The 20,318-nt window shown below is 36.7% G+C and overlaps 3 protein-coding genes across 3 annotated transcripts; 1 reads left to right on the forward strand and 2 right to left on the reverse strand.

Moving 5' to 3' along the window:
- Positions 1 to 759: 759 nt before the first annotated feature.
- Positions 760 to 9,807, reverse strand: LOC113725976 (uncharacterized). The gene is made up of 18 exons (XM_027249425.2): positions 9,407 to 9,807; positions 7,209 to 7,328; positions 6,986 to 7,111; positions 6,766 to 6,828; positions 6,496 to 6,603; positions 5,856 to 5,933; positions 4,939 to 5,031; positions 4,757 to 4,843; positions 4,062 to 4,163; positions 3,806 to 3,925; positions 3,601 to 3,663; positions 2,919 to 3,064; positions 2,468 to 2,549; positions 2,323 to 2,381; positions 2,169 to 2,214; positions 1,334 to 1,425; positions 1,181 to 1,250; positions 760 to 1,086 (listed from the first exon to the last, which is right to left on the reverse strand). The coding sequence occupies exons 1-18, from the start codon at positions 9,665 to 9,667 to the stop codon at positions 1,012 to 1,014; spliced, it is 1,791 nt and encodes a 596-aa protein (XP_027105226.1). The 5' UTR covers positions 9,668 to 9,807; the 3' UTR covers positions 760 to 1,011.
- A 2,839-nt stretch (positions 9,808 to 12,646) lies between these two features.
- On the forward strand, positions 12,647 to 15,086 carry LOC113725977 (probable polyol transporter 4). Its single transcript, XM_027249426.2, has 2 exons — positions 12,647 to 12,824; positions 13,370 to 15,086. The coding sequence occupies exons 1-2, from the start codon at positions 12,647 to 12,649 to the stop codon at positions 14,731 to 14,733; spliced, it is 1,542 nt and encodes a 513-aa protein (XP_027105227.1). The 3' UTR covers positions 14,734 to 15,086.
- A 1,943-nt stretch (positions 15,087 to 17,029) lies between these two features.
- LOC113725979 (uncharacterized protein At4g19900) lies at positions 17,030 to 18,893 on the reverse strand. Its single transcript, XM_027249427.2, has one exon. The coding sequence runs from the start codon at positions 18,566 to 18,568 to the stop codon at positions 17,261 to 17,263; it is 1,308 nt and encodes a 435-aa protein (XP_027105228.1). The 5' UTR covers positions 18,569 to 18,893; the 3' UTR covers positions 17,030 to 17,260.
- Positions 18,894 to 20,318: the final 1,425 nt, after the last annotated feature.

The raw sequence follows: 20,318 nt of genomic DNA on the forward strand, positions 1-20,318 counted from the left end.
CCATGATTGTAGGAGCTTTTGCTTGCTTTGTTCTGCAAATTCCCGCTAAACTTGACTCTCTCTCTTTTTTTTTTTTTTTTTTTTAAATTTAAGAATACTATCTTTCACACACACACAAACTAAGCCATGATATTAATAAAACACAAAATAGACAAGTAATGGTGTGGATCACGTCGGAATGCATAACCAATTTTAACCTAAACTCGTGACGCGGGCTCGAGGGGGGAGCACATTGGTCCTATCTGTCAGTCATGTGGCTTCTGATTCGCTACGAGGAAGGAATGGCATTGGCAACCCCAGAAACACATATGGTATATGGTACGCTGGACAACACAACCCCTAAAACCCAACTCCTGTTTACGATTAATACCACATCACATCCCCCTAAAAATATATAATACATAACATTTGCTCAACCCAATGTGTCACATTCCATTACCACTCGACGCTAATTAAATATACATTTATTTGGAAGATATAATATTTACTTGTCGTCACCACAAAATTCAGCAGAATGTTTAAATTTGCCTGCTATTTTTTGTTTTCCCCTTTTCCCACTTCTAGTTCCCCGGAGACGCCACCAAGAACAATCATCCAACCCTTTTCTCTTCCTCTCTCTCCTCCCCCCCCCCCCCCCCCCAACGAGACCAACACGGCGATCATCCTGTCAGGCATGAAAAGTCATCTACAAGGGAATACGGGCAGGAGAGCAAAAAAGTTAGCGGCAGTTACATTTGTCCGTATTATAGGACAACGGCAGAAGTACAACGCTAATTAATTACTACCACATACTTTATAATGGACATAACAGTGCAGTAAAGCCCTTAACAGAAAACTCCAGGAGGCATTAATAGAGATTTACTCCTAGGCTTCGACTAAAAATGGGTTATTCTAGGAGGACAAACAACAATTCTACAATACTGGCACCACAAAGGCACCAATTAATCAGAGGAGGAGAAGCGCAATTTCTCTTGCACCTCTGTTGATGCTGCAACTAGCAACCCTTGCACCCTAGAACTTGAAATCCTTCTTCTTCTTTGACTTGCCTTCTTTTTCCTGCATCTTTCTCTTCCTTTTATTCTCATTCTGCAGTAATTTCGTCCCATTAGATAAGAGAGAACAGGACTACAAAAGATAAAACCACCATACCAGGAAATAAACTTCTATTATATGCACGCACCTCAGCAACCATGTCACTGAAATCTTCTCTCTGGCTTCTTAACTTCTCTTCTTCCCTAGCTTCCTCGTATCTGACAATCATACAAGAAAGAATTAAATTACACACCAGCAAAACAAAGTCGCTGAAGCAATCAGAAACAGGCACCACACTTACTTGGCTGGCAAGACATTATCCATGACTTCTAACTCCTCTGGTGCTAATGTGACATCAACTCTATCAGCTTTCTGACCTCTAAGCAGATCAACCTGAAAGAGACCAGTATAAACAATCCAGAGTGAATTGTAACCCAAATAGTATAATTATAACATGACCTAGAAGTGCCATCATCTTTACTTCTAGCAAACACCATAACACTTCCAAGTTATTTAGGACATTTTTAATATCCACGTGGGTATATATGTTTGGAGGATCCAAAATTGCGTCAACAAAGTTGTAAAACACCAAAATCGGCATTTTCACCAAACCAGAACAATTACTGACAATGTACACGAGAAAATCTCTTATGAACATGGAACCAGGACCTCATGTATACCAGATCTTTGTCCTCAACTCATCAATTAGCAATGCAACAACTATACTAAATTGGCAAATCCACACTGGTCAATTATGATTGCATACTGAGCAGTCTAAGCCCAAAAAACAAGAAGAAAATTTGGCAATGGCAAAAATATACATAACTAAGCATGCTCCCACATAGCATACAAATTCCATCAATGCGCAGTATCACGCGGCTGAGGCAAACAAACAACTTAGCAAACCACAAAGTATCAATCATCCAGAGAACATCTTCTCATTCAACAGTAACAGGTAAACTACTGTAAAAAAGACCACTGCCAGAATTTCCTTGTCATGCAGACATTTTTCAGACCACTACAGGAAGATTGTAAACAGCCAAAAAAGAGCAACCATTTGTAGACCCATCAAAAAGTTGAGCTGCAAGTGACTACAATTAGCATAATTACCAAACAAAGATATCAAATATGCTCACCCTTTTTGCGGCAGTCTTGTCTTGTGTGCCAGTATTGATCACATACCTGTAGGTACACAGCAGAGTTATCTTAGTTATTGACAACCGAGGCTCTTGTGAAAACAAAGACACAAAAACTAAGAGGGATTTCTGATACTACAAGCATGATACTTACGTGTGAGTTGTTCCAAGTAGGGTTCCTGGAGCTATCCTCTCTTCTTTCTCTTCAAGCACCTTTACATAAATGCGTTGTTAGCTTCAGCAACAACACAAAGGGACAAATAGATGGAATAGGATTTGAACTCATGTTCTCCACTAACCTGATACAAAGGCTTCTCTGGCTCCTTCCTTTGCTGCTTGCGAAGATCAATAACGTCTGGAGTCTCAACGCCAGTAGGTGTGCTGTAAAAACAAAGAAGGAAAAATAAAGACAATTGAAGAATAACAAATGTGCCAAACAATTATTTAATCAGCAGTTCACTTTTCATTTTGACCATTTTCTAGAGTTTTTCAGCATGCATACTCCAATGCCTTTAATGTCGTACCAGATTAAGTTACTGATACAACTTACATTGACAAAAAGCCCTTCTAGGGCTTATCATGTTAAACTTGCAAAATGTCAACAAAAGCCACAAAACTTGTGGTGTAAGGATAACTCATAGCAAGCCATCTACCATCTTAACAACTTACAAGAATACCATAACAAAGCACCAGATCAAACATCTACTGTAAAAAGAAAATCAAGATGCAAACCAAGATATACTGAAATACCTTGAAAGGCTATCCACCGATTGAATACCATCTTCCATTTCCTCTTCCTCAATCTGTTCTTCCTCCTCCTCTTCCTCCTCCTCCTCCTCCTCCTCTTCCTCCTCCTCAAAGTCACCCCAATGTTTACTCTTATCAACTGGTTCCTCCTGATTTTTTTTATCAGGAATTGCAAAATATGTCAGGGAACCGAAATCACAGAAATCGAAGAAATCATAGGATCTTGATGAATTATACAACCCTTCTGAGATTGAGAATCCAAAATTATATGCTTATCACAAAAGGCAGATAAAAACATTTTTTCAAAAGTCTCAAAAAATGCCATCTCTCAGTTTGTATATTTAACAGGTGCAAGGATTCTAATGTACCAAAAATTCACCAACCAAGAGCAGTTAATGTTACTGCAGTTACACAGTCTCGTCCATCTTCAAGAAAGAACAACGGATATTTTCTAAAACTATCTCCAGAAGACACACAAGGCAATAATCAAACATAGACAAACTATGTTCCAGAAAAAGAAGGCCAATAATATTCACATCCCAACACACACACACACACACAAATGAATGAAATGCTTTATAAAGAACATAGTTGGCTACATTTCTGAAAAATAAGCACGACCTTCTGCAAGAACAAAGAGGAGAAAATTTTTAATTGAAACAAGTAACTGATTAGGAAGCAGTACCTCATAATTAGGCTGCTCTTGCTGAAGAACTCCAAAGACATCTCCATATATAGGGTTCCCATGCTGCTCAAGATATGTAAAATAGAAAGACCTTAGAAGTAAAACAGTTGTAACATGTGATGTACACAAAAGGTGATTGCCACCAGCAAAGATGACACAAAAAATGTGCCATTAAAGAATCAAAAGAAGGGGGGAAAAAACTTACTTCATCAACAGGTGGTTTGCCCCAGCCTCCAGGTTGAAAGCCAAATTTAGCTCCAGGTGGAATAGGTGCATTTAATCCCGGAATCTTAAGATGAGGATAGGAAGGTGGGGGCCCATACCTCTGAAATAAGAAGATAATTGAACAAGCAAGAAAGAAGGCACGTTCCCTTGAACTAATATGTGCGATTTTCAAGTAAAACTGGAATTACGATGGTAATGGTAAGAAAAAGCATGAACAAGTATGTAACTCATTTGACCTGCATATTAATAAGCCAAGGAGGAGGGGCTCCTTCTGGCATACCAAGAGCCTCTTTCAGTTCCTGTGATAACATGCCTGGCTTCATTTCCCGCAACTTTACCTGCATTGAGTGCAAACAGCAGTAAATCATTAAAAACCTTAAAGGGAAGAATACAAGGACACGTACACTCACTTTTTAGACGAATCTACCGGTTACAACAGTAGCACTATGCTTCACAACTAGTATAGAACATAATCAAGGACAGCTGACAGGTTCATTATGACAACATATGCAATAAGACTCAAAAATATCAAACTGTTAGTCATCTGAATTCTGATTTCAAGGAACTAAGCAAGACTGCCATGTTCAGAAATAAATTCCTTAAAATACCAGGCAAAAGTAATTACATCACAGTCTCTGTTTTTCATCATGAATTTATTTTCACATCTATGAATTACCAGACACATGATCACCACGCTGATCCTTCAGTCAAAAAAAAAAAAAAGTTCAATCAGAGCGTCAAATTAATGGACCAATATAACCAGTTACAGAGACATATTAACATCTATGGTTATCTACAAGGACATTGAAATCGTTGTCTAACCAGTGTGTGTGCGCATTGGCAAGACATCATCTTCAAATGACAAAAATATAGATTATGCAGGGGCAAATAAAGTACATCTTAATGCCCAGGTAAAGCATCAGGTGCATACCTCAAACTCCTTTCCTTCAAAGTACAGATCACCATGTGTTGTGAGCTTTGGTTTGGTCTGGTATTTGAAAAATGCATCATGCAGTACCTATGACGAAGTAACAACATATGAAAAGGTGAGGAACATATAATATGGAAAACAAAAGGGAAAGTTCTGTTTGTAAGTTGACAGGATGAAGAAACCTGATAGTCAATGTCCATTTTTCCCATCTTAGGCTGCATCCTCTCACGCTGTTTCTGTTTAAGTTTTTTACTGTCCTCCTTTTCAATATATGCCTGCATTAGCATAAAAACAGTCAAGCAGATTTTACATCCAGGATCTGACAGGAGAAATGGCACAGCAGCAGAGTTGCTAACTAATCAAATGCTTCTCAGTAAATAGAATCAAAACAGACAAATTACCACAAAACGGGGAAAAAAAGGTCCATTATTGAGTAATGAAGAACAAAAAAGAGCCAAACTCTATTTGGATTCGGAAAATCCCTCGTCATTGACCATGCAATTGCTAAACAGAAAAAAACAGCTTGGCTTTGTCCAAACAGAAAAGGTGACCAACATGTCAACCACAGTTTGAATAAACATACAAACCAAACTTCAGCAGAGAATACACAAGAAAGAGATCAAGAATCAAACTTTTAATCTTAACCACCTGAACAAAAAATACAGCCATATTCCCAATAAAACACCTTCTCCCAACAAACACACACGTCCAGTCTGACTTGTACCCTTCCTGGGGGGTAAATTTTTTTTCCTGAAAACTAACTTGGGCATTCACATTAGCCTATATCTTGCGTTAGTTGATGACAGGTGGATGGTGCTTAAAATAGACTGACACAGAAACTAAAACAGAGAAAAACTCATCACCAAGTGCCTCAGCCAATCCCAATTAAACAACTAACTTCTGTGACAATGAATGCCAATTAAAAACATAATATTTCAAATTTCTGAAGGATAAATTGCATAAAGAAAAAGTCTGACCATTAAAAAAGATCAACAATGTAGTTCTTAAAATTAAGTTTTTGCTCATATCATCAAGAAGACGTACATTCTAGAACAACAAGATTCTTGCAGAAAGAAACCTCAGTAAATATAACACTTACTTGTCTGATTTTCTCAATTCCAGTGGCAGCAATAAAATCAGGAAGTTGAAAGGGCTGTTTCTCAATTCCTCGTTTTCCCTGCAAAATACATATCAAGCCCGATGAGATAACAGCTTAACACAACTTATGTGTCTTAAAGCAACACTCACTAGGGTGCAAATAGTAACTTAGATTAAATAGCCTAGGCCAATAACTTCAGCATTAAACTAATCCAAGCCTTATGCAGGATGTAATAGGATCTGAGAATGCAAATATATACATTAGCATCCTGCTAGGTATGAGTCACTTGTTGCACTTGCAAAGGCAGAATTAAAGAGATCTATTTGCCCATAAGCAAAAGCATGGATTATTACATCCCAACCCCCACCAGTAAAAATGTTAAGATAGAGATATCAAGCAAGGATCCCCTTGCCAAACACCTACATGTCCAGGCTCCTTAGACGTCACAGCCGCTCGCCTGCAAGAACCACATATACTCACATAAGACAAACGGCATCGACTTTATCTTCCACCACACTCAACCCAAAACCCACCCTTATCAAGCCCATCATTTTCGCATTTACAGCATTGTATGGACATCTAAAAAGCATGAACATTAATACGGCAACCAATAGCTAACTTTCTAACTGCAGCTACTAACCTGCAAAAATTTCCGCTTCTGACACCAGTGCCTTGGAACTGGAACTGTATTTCTATAAGATTTAAGAAATACTAACAGCTTAGGGTCTGCAGCAGTAGCATCCCAGACCTGCAAAAAGTAAACAAGTATCATCGCAAACTGAAACAAGGATAAGAAGTAGAATGGTGCATATGTGGAGAACCAATTGAAGACACCTAAATGAATTTCCTACAGTAAGAATGACCAGAACAAGAATTTTAAGAATATTTTAAGTTCTGCATCACAAAATACCTCAACAACATCAGGTCTTGAGGAAATCTGTTTCAGTTCAGCAATTTTCATCCGACGTTGGAGCTGCATGCATACACAATGAAATGAAATTAGAGGTACTACCAACCAAAAGGAACAAGCTCTACCAGTAAAAGGAAAGCCAAGTAATTTTAGCTACAAAATACTGAGGAACGAGAATAACATCGAATACAAACTTTAATCTCAAGATAAACCTAATAACCTTTTTCTTTTTATTGGAAAGGCCTTTCTCCTTTTGCTGGGGGTCCTGCTCTTCTCCATCTGAATCTGAATCAACCTTCTTATTGGAGGTGGCATCAGGTGCACTTTCATCCTTTTTGTCATTCTCCTATATAGATCAGATGGTGAAAACTTGGCCAAAATATTAAAGCTAGAAATACCAACACAAACAACAGCAACTTAATAAAATGAATTGGACCTCTTACCTCAGAACCAACAGCATCCTTGAAACTGAATTTCTCAAAAACCTTCCTCAATTCATCATCTAAATCACCGTCAAGTTCAGCCTTTTCTGGAACATACTCCACCTCAACTTGCTCCAAGACCTATTCAATACAAGAAAAACAAGGAAGTTAAAATCCACATAATTTTTTTATTTGATTCTCCAATGAAAACATCCAACCATATTACAGAAATGGCAAGATATCAGAATCCAGAAGCCTATTCAACTTAGCACAGCTGACAAGTTTATTCAGTTAGATTGGTAGAAATTTCTTGGTTTTGGCATACAACGGATTTTGAAAACAATGCAACCAACTTAGTCAAACAATTCTCATTACAATGCAATCAACTTAGTCAAACAATTCTCATTTCCAAGAAATAAGCAAGAAAATGACACAAATCTCTAATTCATCTGGCATGATGAAACAACTTCCTGCTAGTAAATATTCTCCAGATTCCAAATGTATCCAGTCCCACAGAAACACACGACAGCCATAGACTTAACTAAAAAGCTACTTCTTATATGGCCATTAAAGAATGCACAAACATCATAAACCACGCATAAACCAAGCAGAAATGCACATATGACAAGTTACGAGCGACAGCTTTCATCATTGCATGCCAAACCGTTCAAATCTCTCAAGCAGTTTCATGTGCACCCAAGTGATTTCTTCCTTGACTCTTAGCCATCAACACTTGCGAAATGCAAAGCCAATAACCTTTACTAGTGTCAACAACTGACGCCACAGAAGGTCAACGTTAATCCATACTCATTACTAATCACTTTTTTATGTTATTCAGACCTGATGGATTCTCTTTAGTCCAGGAAGGTCCAGCAATTCTTAGATCAGAGATTGACAACACATGTTTACACAAAACTTTTCCAGAGCCAATTTGGTACACTATAATATACTTTTGGTCTGAAACACCAAAAACATTCTAGTAGTGGCCAAACTGCAATAAACTTTTGTGGTATAGAATGTATTCATGAAGAGGAAAACTATCAACCAGAAAAAGACCTTTCAGATCTTGACATATTTCTTGTACTTCACAATAATCTATCAGAGAGTACAACCATTTTTTTCCCTTTGACAAAGTTACAGAAACATGTTTTGACTGTTTCTGGAAAGACAACAATTCCAAAGATGCTCAAACAACAGAATGAATATTCCATTTCTGGAAAGACAACAATTCCAAAGATGCTCAAACAACAGAATGAATATTCCAGTTCCCACCAGATCAGGAAATAAAAATGTGTTTCGCCAACAGCAGGAAAAAAAAAGAGAGGGAAAAACAATTTTCAAACCAACCAGCCATGTATGACAGAAGCGGGTTCAGTTATGATGCTGTTTCATATTAAATCATATCACAGGAATTCAAATTACATGGCAAATCGGGAAAAGAAGAACACATCAAATATGTACAAGACAAATTTTCCAGGTATGACATGAGAAAACAAATAATGCTAGATCCTTCCTCTTTCCCATTTTTCTTTCCCAATAATATACTTTTCCACCCTCTACCAAATCTTGTGCTCAAGTTCCACACCCATTTCATTGACAAAGCAGAATGCCCTAGAGCCTGGCCTCCTAAAATTCCACAACGAATGAGTCCCTTAGATAAAGTGATATGAAATATTACCCAGACAAAATAAATATGACAAAGCACAAACAAGTAAGACAAGGGAATCACTTGCAGACCTCCTTTAGTACCAAGCACAAAATAACCAAAACAAAGCATATACCCCAGTCTTAACTCTTATCTCATAACATACTTTGGGATTTCCTGAAAGATCTAGCCGAGACTACCAAAAAGCTACGGGATAAAGATAAAAAGGATTTCCACCACCAGTAAGTAATCAAGTCAAAACCAATCTTAGCAAAAAACTAATCTACAAAAGTGACTATAAAACAGGGAAAAATCAACGAAAAGCATAGCTTCGACAGAGTATTATTGTCAGAAACTTTTGCATGCACCTTCAAAATCAAGCCCTAGTTTCCATAATCATAGGATATAGTTTTTATTTCTCTAAAATCTTGGGCCATAGTTACTAACTCACAATCTCGTACGCATTTGGTCAATTTCCAATGTATGCAAAATCCACAAAATTAAGAAACCTAACTGTAGCATGATCCATAGAAAAAGAAAAGCAACAGAAAACACAAGTAAAAATGAAACATACCTTTTGAGGATCCGAGTTCTCCTTGGCGCTATCATTATCGGTGGTGCCGTTAGCATCCTCGGAGGCGGCAGCGGCATTGTCACTCTCGTCACCGGTATTATTGGTCCCAGACGCCGCCTTGTTCTTCTTCTGCTTGCGCCGCCTCCGGCGCCGCTCGCTCTCCCGAGATTTCTTGGCAGTGGCGCTAGGGTTTTGGGTTTTCAAGTCCCCGTTCGGATAGGATAAGCCCCCTGCAACGCCGTTCGCTACCTCGACGGTCATATTCCGATCTCTCGTCGGTAAAATTTATTCTAAGAGTTTTCCTATTCTTTAATTTCTCTCTCTAGCTCCTGTGTTGAGAGGGAGCAAATGGAGAAGGCAATTATGAGTCGAGGGAGAAGAGAGATACAACGATGGGAGATAACGACTACTGAAATGTTTTAAAGAATCTGCCAATCTGGCATAAGATATCTTCGGGCACCGTAAACTAATTGGGCTTACAGATAATACAAGAAATTATTTTGGGCCTTTTGGGTCAGAAAGGCATGGCCAATGGGATCACCTTAATGATATTTGGACTTAGGCCCGTTGTCAAGTTTAATAATTGGTAATATTTGTTTTAAGAGTTAATCTTATACACACTCATTATTAGAAACATGAAATTTATATAAAAAGTACTAGAGGGAAGTCCCACGCGAAGCGTGGGGATTGATACCTGTGGTGTGATCAAATAATTTAACAGTATTTGATAACTTGATATCAAGTGGAACACACTTATATGTTCCTTAAGCTTTCTATTGTCATAATTAGCATTACATTTTTCTGGTGCTTGGCTAGATTCTTTTCTTGAGCAATAACGGCACGGTTCCCTACTTTTTTTTTCCATGTCTAATACAAATGGGAACTCATGGTGTTATCATATGTATCATTTTCCCCTAAGTTTAATCTTTCAAACAAAATTAGCTTGTTCAATCAGGAACACTCACCATTGTTTTGTTTAATAGTTTTAACAAAATGAACATGAATTTTTAGTGCTTTACGCTTATTTTCTGTTGTTCTAATCGTACTTTATCTTTTTCTTCTACTGATAACAATACATATCTTTTTCTTGCCTTTTGATTCCCAAATTGCTTTTAGCATTAAGCTTTTCAATATTGTTTGTTTGATCCATCCTAAATTTCAACCAACAAGCCCTAAACTTAAACATAGAAAATTTATATATAGCATTTGTTTGCTTGACTACTACAACTAAGAACCATTATTTCAATCAATACATGCATCTACAAATAATTAGAGAGCAAATTAATTTTCCTCATTACAAACACTAACTTATATCAAACAATTATCAGGTCTACGAAATTCAATACAAAAAATAAAAAAGCATGTAAGTATAGTCGTTTATCTATTCAAATGGCAATTTCTATCCACACACAACAACTCAGTCACTTAACTATTGAACCAATAAATTGCATCAACTACAAGATAATTTTCAAAGTTGAACAATTATTCACACACTTGTTCATTTAAGCACATGATTCAAATGGATCAAGTATAATTGTAATAATATTTAATCAATAAATGACATGCATCAAGTGGGAATATAGAGTTACCTTGTACTTTCGGTAGTAAAGTGCAATCTAAGAGCAAAATCTCTCCACACTTCGCTCGCTTGCAAAAGAAAGCACAAAGGCTTATTCAGGATTTTGAAGAATGGAAGCTATGCAACTCATAGACCAGAAAGCAAGAGCAAAATTGAGCATACCTCTACAAACCCAACTTTGGTATTGTGCAAACCTTCTTAATCCACAATTTTGTACCTTAACAATAGCCATTATTGTAACCTACATTACAAATTGATGAGCAAATATTGAAGAAAATGGGAGGTCTTGCGTTACTCTTGTAACATTTATTCCAAATGATTCTTTACCTCTCACACTTTAATGGCCTTATTAATGTGCTACAGTTACTAATTCAAATAAGTGGCATTTGTTGCAAGAGTTGAATTAATGGTTCTTGAGCTTTAATGATGAAGAAGATGAAACTTTCTACAGTTACAATTCAAGTATTCATTTTTAGCCTTATGCACCAATATTATCTTAAATGCATTTAATTTGCATAATCAATTCAGCTAAACATACTTGAGGGGAATTAATTTCGTTTTTCTACCCACTTTGCTAAATCAATGGCAAAGTAGCCAAACCATTAGCCACTAAAGGGTACAGTAGGTAAACCATGCGAAATTAGGCAACAGAAACTTGTGCATTATGCTTAATCAATACTGTTATTTTTTTACCATTACCAAAACGCCCCTACAAATGTTAGATGAAAATCACCCAAGAGTCATACAACAACTCCTTTATATATATATATAGGATTCAAGTTAATTGTCATATGTGTAATAGTGCTAATGTATACAATGTTGGTTTGTACAGAATCAACTAATATCAGTTTTAAATGCTACAAAACATAATAGAATGGTAAGACGGAATATTAAAGTTTATCTTATGAGCAAAATAAAAATGTTAGGGCTTAGAAGGTTCTCAAATAAACGTGACAAATATAACGTAATTTTGAACTAGTATTGTAAAGACAACCTAAAATGGAATTTTCTAACAGTAGTTTGTATACAAAAATTTTGTAAAAACATCCATAAAATACCTTGAATTGAATAACGGGAAGTTTTATTGAGAATATCTTATACCATGTGGCTAGTAGAAAAATGATTTCTTTTTTTTTTTATTAAGAATATATATATATATATATATATATATATATATATATTCAACTTCCAAGTCAATGCTATGTTTCTTGAGGCCGAAAAAAGAAAAAATAAATAACTAAACAAAAACCTTAGCAGTACAAGCTTGTTTCTGCGGATTGTTAATTTGCCGCCAACGCTGAAAAGAAAGACAATGTATTGAGTGAAGCAACATTTTTCCTGCATTTTTTCCTTCTACAGCCGTAAGCTAGCCTATTGGCCTTAATTTTGCTACACTTAGCGGGACCAATCCTTTTAAGAAGATGTTAATGCTTAGTAGTATGGTATACAACCAACCAAGCTCTGAGGAAACCATGAAAATATTGCTCCAAACACACTACAGGCGAGAGCCTGAGATCTTGCTGGCTCTCCTTTCTTCTTTGATGTTTTAGAAGGGAAAGGAGAAAAAAGTGATAATGAACCATTTCTTTATCAGACTCAACTGTTTGGATATTGTGATATTTTGGTATCAAAGGTAAATATTCTGAGGGGGAAAGAGCAAGATGGAACTCCAAGAAACTGGGAACGTGGGTGTCCCAAAGTACAAGAAGACGGGTTATGATACAATAGAAGAGGAAATTCAGGGTATTGCATGCAAAGAAAATGGAAAAAATAGCAGCAAGAAATATGTACTAGTCTGTGCCATCTTTGCCTCTCTAAATTCTGTGATTCTTGGATATGGTTTGTACCTTTGCCTTCCCCTCTTTGAAATTAACGGTCATTTTGTGCTTCAGTATCCATTCTTCAATCTCTTTTCTTTGAACTTTACCTCCTTGATTTATTGCTTTTGCCAATGTGATTATGCAAGGAATGATCATTTGTTGCGGATGATCAAAGTTGGAATTCTCAAGAATGGGAAAATAAAATTGATGAAAAATGCTAGATACTTGCATTTTTCTGCTCAAGATCAAGGCTTCAACAGTAGATGCCAGGAATTTTATATATCTGTTTGAAAAACAAAATATTGTTTGTTATAGAAAATTAACTGTTATGGTTAGTTTCTTAAACATTTATTCCTCCAGACAATTATCGTGTTTATGCTCCATTTTCCAGTTCTTGGATTATTCATAATCATACTCATTGGTTAGTTCCATGGTACTGATACATAAAAGTCATTTCCTGCTAACTAAACCAGAATCCTATCAAAATTTATGTCAACTGCTATAGTTCCCTAAGCTTGATATATCTTTATTGACAGCTCACAAGTAATAAATATGAAATCACAGATATTGGAGTTATGAGTGGAGCAATATTATTTGTTCAAGAAGATTTAAAGATTTCTGAGTTACAAGTAGAAGTCCTCGTCGGGATTTTGAGCATAATTTCACTGGTGGGTAGTCTAGCAGGGGGTAAAGCATCAGATGCCATTGGTAGAAAATGGACTATGGCATTTGGTGCCATTGTGTTTCAATCTGGTGCTGCTATTATGGCTCTTGCTCCCTCTTTCGAGGTGCTAATGGTCGGAAGGATTTTGACTGGCATTGGAGTAGGCTTTGCAGTGGCGATTGCACCTACATACATTGCTGAGATATCCCCTAGTGTTGCTAGAGGATCATTAACCTCCATCCCTGAAATTTCCATTAATTTTGGGATCCTGCTTGGTTATGTTTCAAATTATGCCTTCTCAGGACTGCCCGTACACACAAATTGGAGGATCATGCTTGCTGTTGGGATTCTCCCTTCAGCTTTCACCTGTTTTGCTCTGTTTATCATCCCTGAATCTCCGCGGTGGCTAGTAATGCAAAGCATGACTGCCAAAGCCAGGTTGGTGCTTCTCAAAACAACAGAAAATGCAAAAGAAGCAGAGGAGACATTAGCTGAAATACAACTAGCTGCAGGGCTCGCCAACGCTGAAAAGCACAAGGAGAGATCTGTATGGCGTGAACTACTAAATCCGTCACCCGGGGTTAAACGGATGCTCATTGCAGGTTGTGGAATTCAGATTTTCCAACAAATCACAGGAATGGATGCGACTGTGTATTATAGTCCTACAATCTTTAAAGATGCCGGGATCAAGAGCAGTTCAGAACTTCTTGCTGCAACAGTTGCCGTGGGGTTTACCAAAACAGTCTTCATCCTGGTAGCTATTTTACTTATTGACAAAGTAGGTAGAAAACCACTTCTTTATGTGAGTACAATTGGAATGACTGGTTTTTTGTTCGTTCTGGGATTAACTCTCTCTTTCCTGGGGAATCGTCCGGTTGGGATAAAGTTGGCCATTCTCTGTGTATGTGGAAATGCAGCATTCTTCTCAGTGGGAATTGGTCCAGTTTGTTGGGTTTTGTCCTCTGAAATCTTCCCTCTGAGGCTACGAGCTCAAGCATCCTCCATTGGGGCTGCTGGGAGTAGAGTCAGTAGTGGCCTGGTTGCCATGTCTTTCCTAACCATTTCTCATGCTATTACAGTTGGTGGAACCTTTTTTGTCTTTGCAGCAATATCAGCTCTTTCTGTTGCTTTTGTTTACAAGTGTGTCCCAGAAACGAAGGGGAAATCACTAGAGCAAATTGAAAAGCTTTTTCAGACTGATAAGCACTGGAAAGGAGGCGAAGTGGAGCTTGGAGATGTTGAGCACCTAGTGCAGAAGCAATGATACTGGCTTGAAAAGCAAATATACACCAATAAATTGCTTTTGCCTCACAAACAATAGTGAGAAACTACAGTACCAAAGCTGAATCTACTTTGTAATGAAGCCTCAACCACGATATCACATTGCATATTGTCTTTTTTCTCAAAATCTCACATAAGGCTGATTTTTGTGCCAAGAACCTATACAGCCCCTTGTGTTAAAGTTGGTTGCCTACTTTAGTTGTAGATGTTCTCAAAGATAAATTTGCTGGGAGGATACTTTTGACTGAAAGCTGCAATAAGTATCAGAAACAAATTGTATTTGTCAAAGTTACAAGGCAATTGAAAGAAAGATTGAAGGACAGAAGAGTCGAATCAAAGTTGAAATCACCTTTTCTTCAAAAGGTTAGCAGCCTTTTGTTATGTTTCTCAGTTTTTGACTGAGGAACATGTTTGGCATTTTTTTTTTTTTTCCTACTTTTACTTTGTTTTGAAAATGCAATTTCCACCCCATCCATAGAAGGAATTCTACTTATCAAAAGTTACAACAACCTTTAGGAATAAAGGATAGATGTGACGACATTTAAGAATAAAGGAAGGGCATCCAATTCCTTTCTAGCATATTAATATCCCCATCGCCATCTGGGTTTACATCAGCACTTCTGATTGTGCCCATTGCCTGGTAACAACACCAGGGGCCATTGGGTTTATTAAGCTTTGAGTAGCTGGAAAAGCAAAGAGAGCATAGGCGCAGCTTATTGGGAAGCACATATACGCTTTTTAACCATAAAGCAGTTGCAAATTCCCAGCAAGAGCATCCATTACTGTGTTTCTAAGCACTAATTCTTCACTTTTCAGATCAGGCTGCTCCTACCAAACTACCTTTCAAACATAAAAATAAGGGATTTAGTCAATACTTTGTCCAATTTTTACCAAAAAAAAAAACACTGTGAAATGCACCCAAAACCAAGTTGTATATACAAGTGCAAAATGACTTATTGCTTGCACTTAAATTTATCACTCATGCAATGATTGAAGTGAGGAAGTAGAAAGGTTCGAAATTTAGTGTTGAATTATTAAATATACAGCACAGGAAAATTGACAATTTGAACAACAGATGAGGCTTGAAAGGGAAAGCACATGAAAGGCCACATGGCACATGTAATCAAAAACACCATAATACAAATGAAAGGGATGGCTTTTAAAGGTTTTGGGGCTAACTCTGCCTGCATAAATGTTGCTGAGACATCAAGCTTCACCTATATGATTCCAAATGGAGTTATGCACCTCTAAACATAACAAATACAGGGAAAGGCAAACCGGCATTGATCATATTATGCAGCACAGCAGCATCCCTTTTGCGTCCGCAACTGTCATAAGAAAGTAAAAAAAAAAAAAAAAAAAAAAAACAACTGCTCTGGAAAATGAACTTAAACTCAAAAAACTGATTGAGTTGAGCAATTGGTCTCAGATGAAAAGTTACTTCAAACAGTTGCTTACTTATTCATAAACTACTGAGTAGTTAGTTACTGAGGTTTAATGAGGTTGGAACAGCCGCTTGCATTTCTAAGTTTTATAGACTGTTGGTGGGATGATTCAATTATCTTGCAGGTATTCTTGCATGGGTTGTTACTGCTACTTGTATCAAATTAAATCATCATTCATTGAGAATACCACTTTAGTAATCATAATGAAGAGGTACAAGTAAGCAACACCCAAGAGAGTTATTCCCGGTTGGATCAGTTAGAATTGTGTCTTACCTAATTCTTTCCCTTGAATTGAAGTTGGTGGGTACTTTGCATGATCTAACTTCATAGCCGCATCACATTTATATGTAATTAGTCAGATAGAAGCGCATAATTAGGCTGATCATCCAAAAGAGTCCTCGAGCACAATATTAACGGAACTTTATATGCTAAGGTTCGTTTAACTACAAGATATACTTTGGAATTGGATCTTAGGATGTCATAATAAAGATAAATTCAGTTAGTCTAGAAGGCACTAGGATGTTGAGGAAAATGAGCAATATTAAGCACCAGGATGTGTTGGTTGTAAAGAACACAAATTTGTACTTTTTAAGTGGGAAGGAAGGTCAAGAATAAAGTTGAAGGATAGCAAAACTTACCAATTAGTACAATTTACAAGTACATCACATCACCACAGGCTACATTTATTGGCCTAAACAGAACTTCAAAGAATTCACCTACCAACACGAGATTTCATATAGAAAAGCTTTCAACTTTTCTGCCATGAACTGGGAAGACTAAAACGACAAATGGCTTGAAACTGGTGATTTCAGTTATCAGACGAAACTCAAAAAATTCAAATGAAAATGAGATCATCCACAATTGCTTCTGTATAACGTGCGTAGTTGGAAGGTTTTCCAGCAATACAAATGGAAAGATATACTACTACTAGCTATTTAACATTGGCTAATTTAGACTTTGTTCTCCTTAAATTTCTTTAGTATAAAAAGAATGCAGCACAGTGGTAGGACTGAGTTGGTCCCATACCACATTTAATTCTACAATCTACTGACTTAAAGCGACACATTAACCTGAAGTAAAATTGCAAAAGATGCAAGTGTCCGACATCATGTGTTGGATAATGCTTCCTTGTTGAATCTCAAGCTTTCTGCTCTCCTTATTCCAGAGATGCACTGCAAAACTTCGGCCACGAATCTGCCTAAGTTTAGTAAACATCCACTTCGATTGAGTCTCATTCCTTGGAGCTCTAAAGAGGCTGCCAATCCTGCTCCAATCAACAGGATAAAATGCCGCAGGAGGCAACACCGTAAAATTATATCCAGGCCTTTGGCTTACCCTTGAAACAACTCTCGAAACCAAGTAAGGGCCATTGTGACCCCATTTATTGCCATCAAAAGTTAGTGCAAATTCTTCAATAAACTTGTAAAGCAATGGATGCCCTTTATCGAAAATCATCACTGCATTATTCAACCTGCTCCAATTTCTTGTCTGAAGATTCACAGTCTGAGCTCCAATTGCATTCCTCAAGTTGACAAACCTCTTCAATACTATCATATCAGCGTCGATATAGATCCCACCAAACTTGTACAGCAAACCAAGCCTAAGCAAATTGGAGAGGTTTTGGCCAAATGAAACCTCCCCGGGATTGACATTTCCTTTGGTTAAACGATCAATCCAAGCTTTTGCAACTGTATTCTTGAACAAATAATTGTAATCAGGGGAAACTGCAGCTACCCTGAATCCCTTTTTCAAGAAAGGCCTTAAAATTTCCATCCCTAGTCTTGAATCCAATGAATCTGACGCTATTATCAAGCAACCATCCGGATGTGACTTGAATAAACTTTCTATGGTGAAAAATTCTCTATCACCGAAATTGCCAATTGAAGATATCCAAGTCATAAAAAACCGAAACTTACATGAAGAGTTCGATGAATTAGCTTTGAAGAACTCCTTCACTCTTTTCGAGAACTGCTTCATTTCCCCATCCTGCCCGAAAATTTTGCTCAAAGCCTTTCTACTTTGCCTTCTTTTCACATGAAGTATGACAGATTCATTCCTAATAAAATCCAATGAATTTTGGTCTGTATGCAGGAGGGTAAAGTTCAAGTCCAAAAGGGTCTTCTTTTCTGCAACAGGGATTTCTTCTTTCACAGCATACATGACAGAAGAGGACACTTTACCTGAGGAAGACATAGAAACGAACCTTCTTGATTTTTCTGCAACATTTTCCGGCGAGGAACTAGCTAGCAGGGGAGCTGTCTTGGCTGGAAACGGGATATAAACTGAGAAGATACTGAGGCTATTGTAAGCTAAAAGAACAATCAAGACAAGGGAAACAAGAAGCTGAGATAGCTTCAGTTTGAAAATCCCCATTGGTACTTCTGTGATCTTTGCATGGTCAAGGATTTACATTTGTCTTTAGGACAAAACTTGGAAAGTGAGAAGTAAAGTTGAAGAGCATACTTCCTACTATTGTTATTACCACATTTTTCAATAGCGGGGGCGGCAAAATTTTGGGCACGAAGATTATTGAAAATGTTTATTGGGTTTTGAGCTATGAAGATTTTGGAAGCAGAAGTTTATATAACCTATGAACGGAAGCTGGTTGGGTTTTGAGCCAAAATTGTACTTTTAGTGGAAGGAGGAAAACACAGATGGGATGAAATTAATTTGTATTGGCGGTTGGGAAGTTGGCTACGGCGTGGTGCATGCTCCGAGTCCCAATTATATACACTAGTCTCTGCGTCCCAATTATTTAACCATATTTAAGAAATTCAACTTTTTAAAATAGTGATTTTATTGTATTATTTGTACTTTTTTTAATAATTTTACCTTCATAAATTTAAATTTTAAATTTAAATGTTAGCCTGTGTATGCTTAGAGAAAAGGGTTATATTAAAAATAAAGATAAAAGTGTGTTTACACTTTTTCAACGTGACAAATAATTTGGAACATTTTAAAATGAAAAATATGACACTTTAATTACATCATAAATATGTTTTTCTCTTTAATTGTAAAGTGCACATATATATGTATGTGTGTGTGTGTATATATATATATATATATTATATCACACTAAGTTAAGCTGATAGTGGCAGTATGCCTAAAGAGTTATAGCTAAATAAATAAGAATTATGGATTTGTGACTAGGCCTGTCAATCGGGCCTAATGAGCGGGGTTTTGATGAGTTCAAGTTCAGCTCATTTAATTTGAAACAGTTTCGGGCTATGAGTTTCGGGTTCGTAAATGTGAAACTCATACTCAGCTCACATAATATTCGAGTTGTGAGCCTTAATCGGGCTTAGCCCAAGCTCACTTATTACTCATTAATTTTCTTAATATAATTACTATAACTATTAAGTTGTAAAACTAATTTAACATTTACAAGACTATAATATTAAAACTAAACATGAACAAATAATAGTTCTTAAAAAGTATATAAACCAAAAAAATTTTCAACAATATTTATATTTAATCCATTTAAAATGCATGAAAAATAGTAATAAAACATGCGATCAAAAGCCAATACATCTTTAAAAGTTGAAACTTTTTTTTATAATCTTGTGATTTAAATCCAAATATGCTTGAGGATTTTTGTGTTTGTAGACAAAAAAAAAATCAACCAATAATATGCTAATACAAAAATTTACTCAACCAATAAGAAAAATTAGAGATTTAGTTATGCATTACTAATATTGGCTCTCAAGAAAGCTCATGAAAGAGTCTTTAGATGTATTTTTGTGTTTTGTAATTTATATATATTTTTAGTATTTAGTAAAAACATATTTGGATATATAATTATACATAATATCAAAATATAAATATTATATATATAGGTAATTAAAGGGCCGGACCTATATCGGATTTGAGCCTAATAAGGCCCAAACTCGGCTCACATTTAATTCGGATCTAATTTTTAGGCTTAAGCTCAGACCGGCTCACTAAATGATCGGGCTCATCGGGTTTTCTGTCGGACCGAACGAGCCGAGCTCGGACTGGCCCAACCCCATTGACAGTCCTATCTGTGACCAAAGATGTTCTCGAATATATGTTCAAATTGACAAATTAGCAAATCATTGATTGGATTGAAGGCGTACTTCTCTTTTCATTTCATTGCTATGTA

Source organism: Coffea arabica, chromosome 2c (genome assembly GCF_036785885.1).
Source record: "Coffea arabica cultivar ET-39 chromosome 2c, Coffea Arabica ET-39 HiFi, whole genome shotgun sequence".
Lineage (NCBI taxonomy): Eukaryota > Viridiplantae > Streptophyta > Magnoliopsida > Gentianales > Rubiaceae > Coffea > Coffea arabica.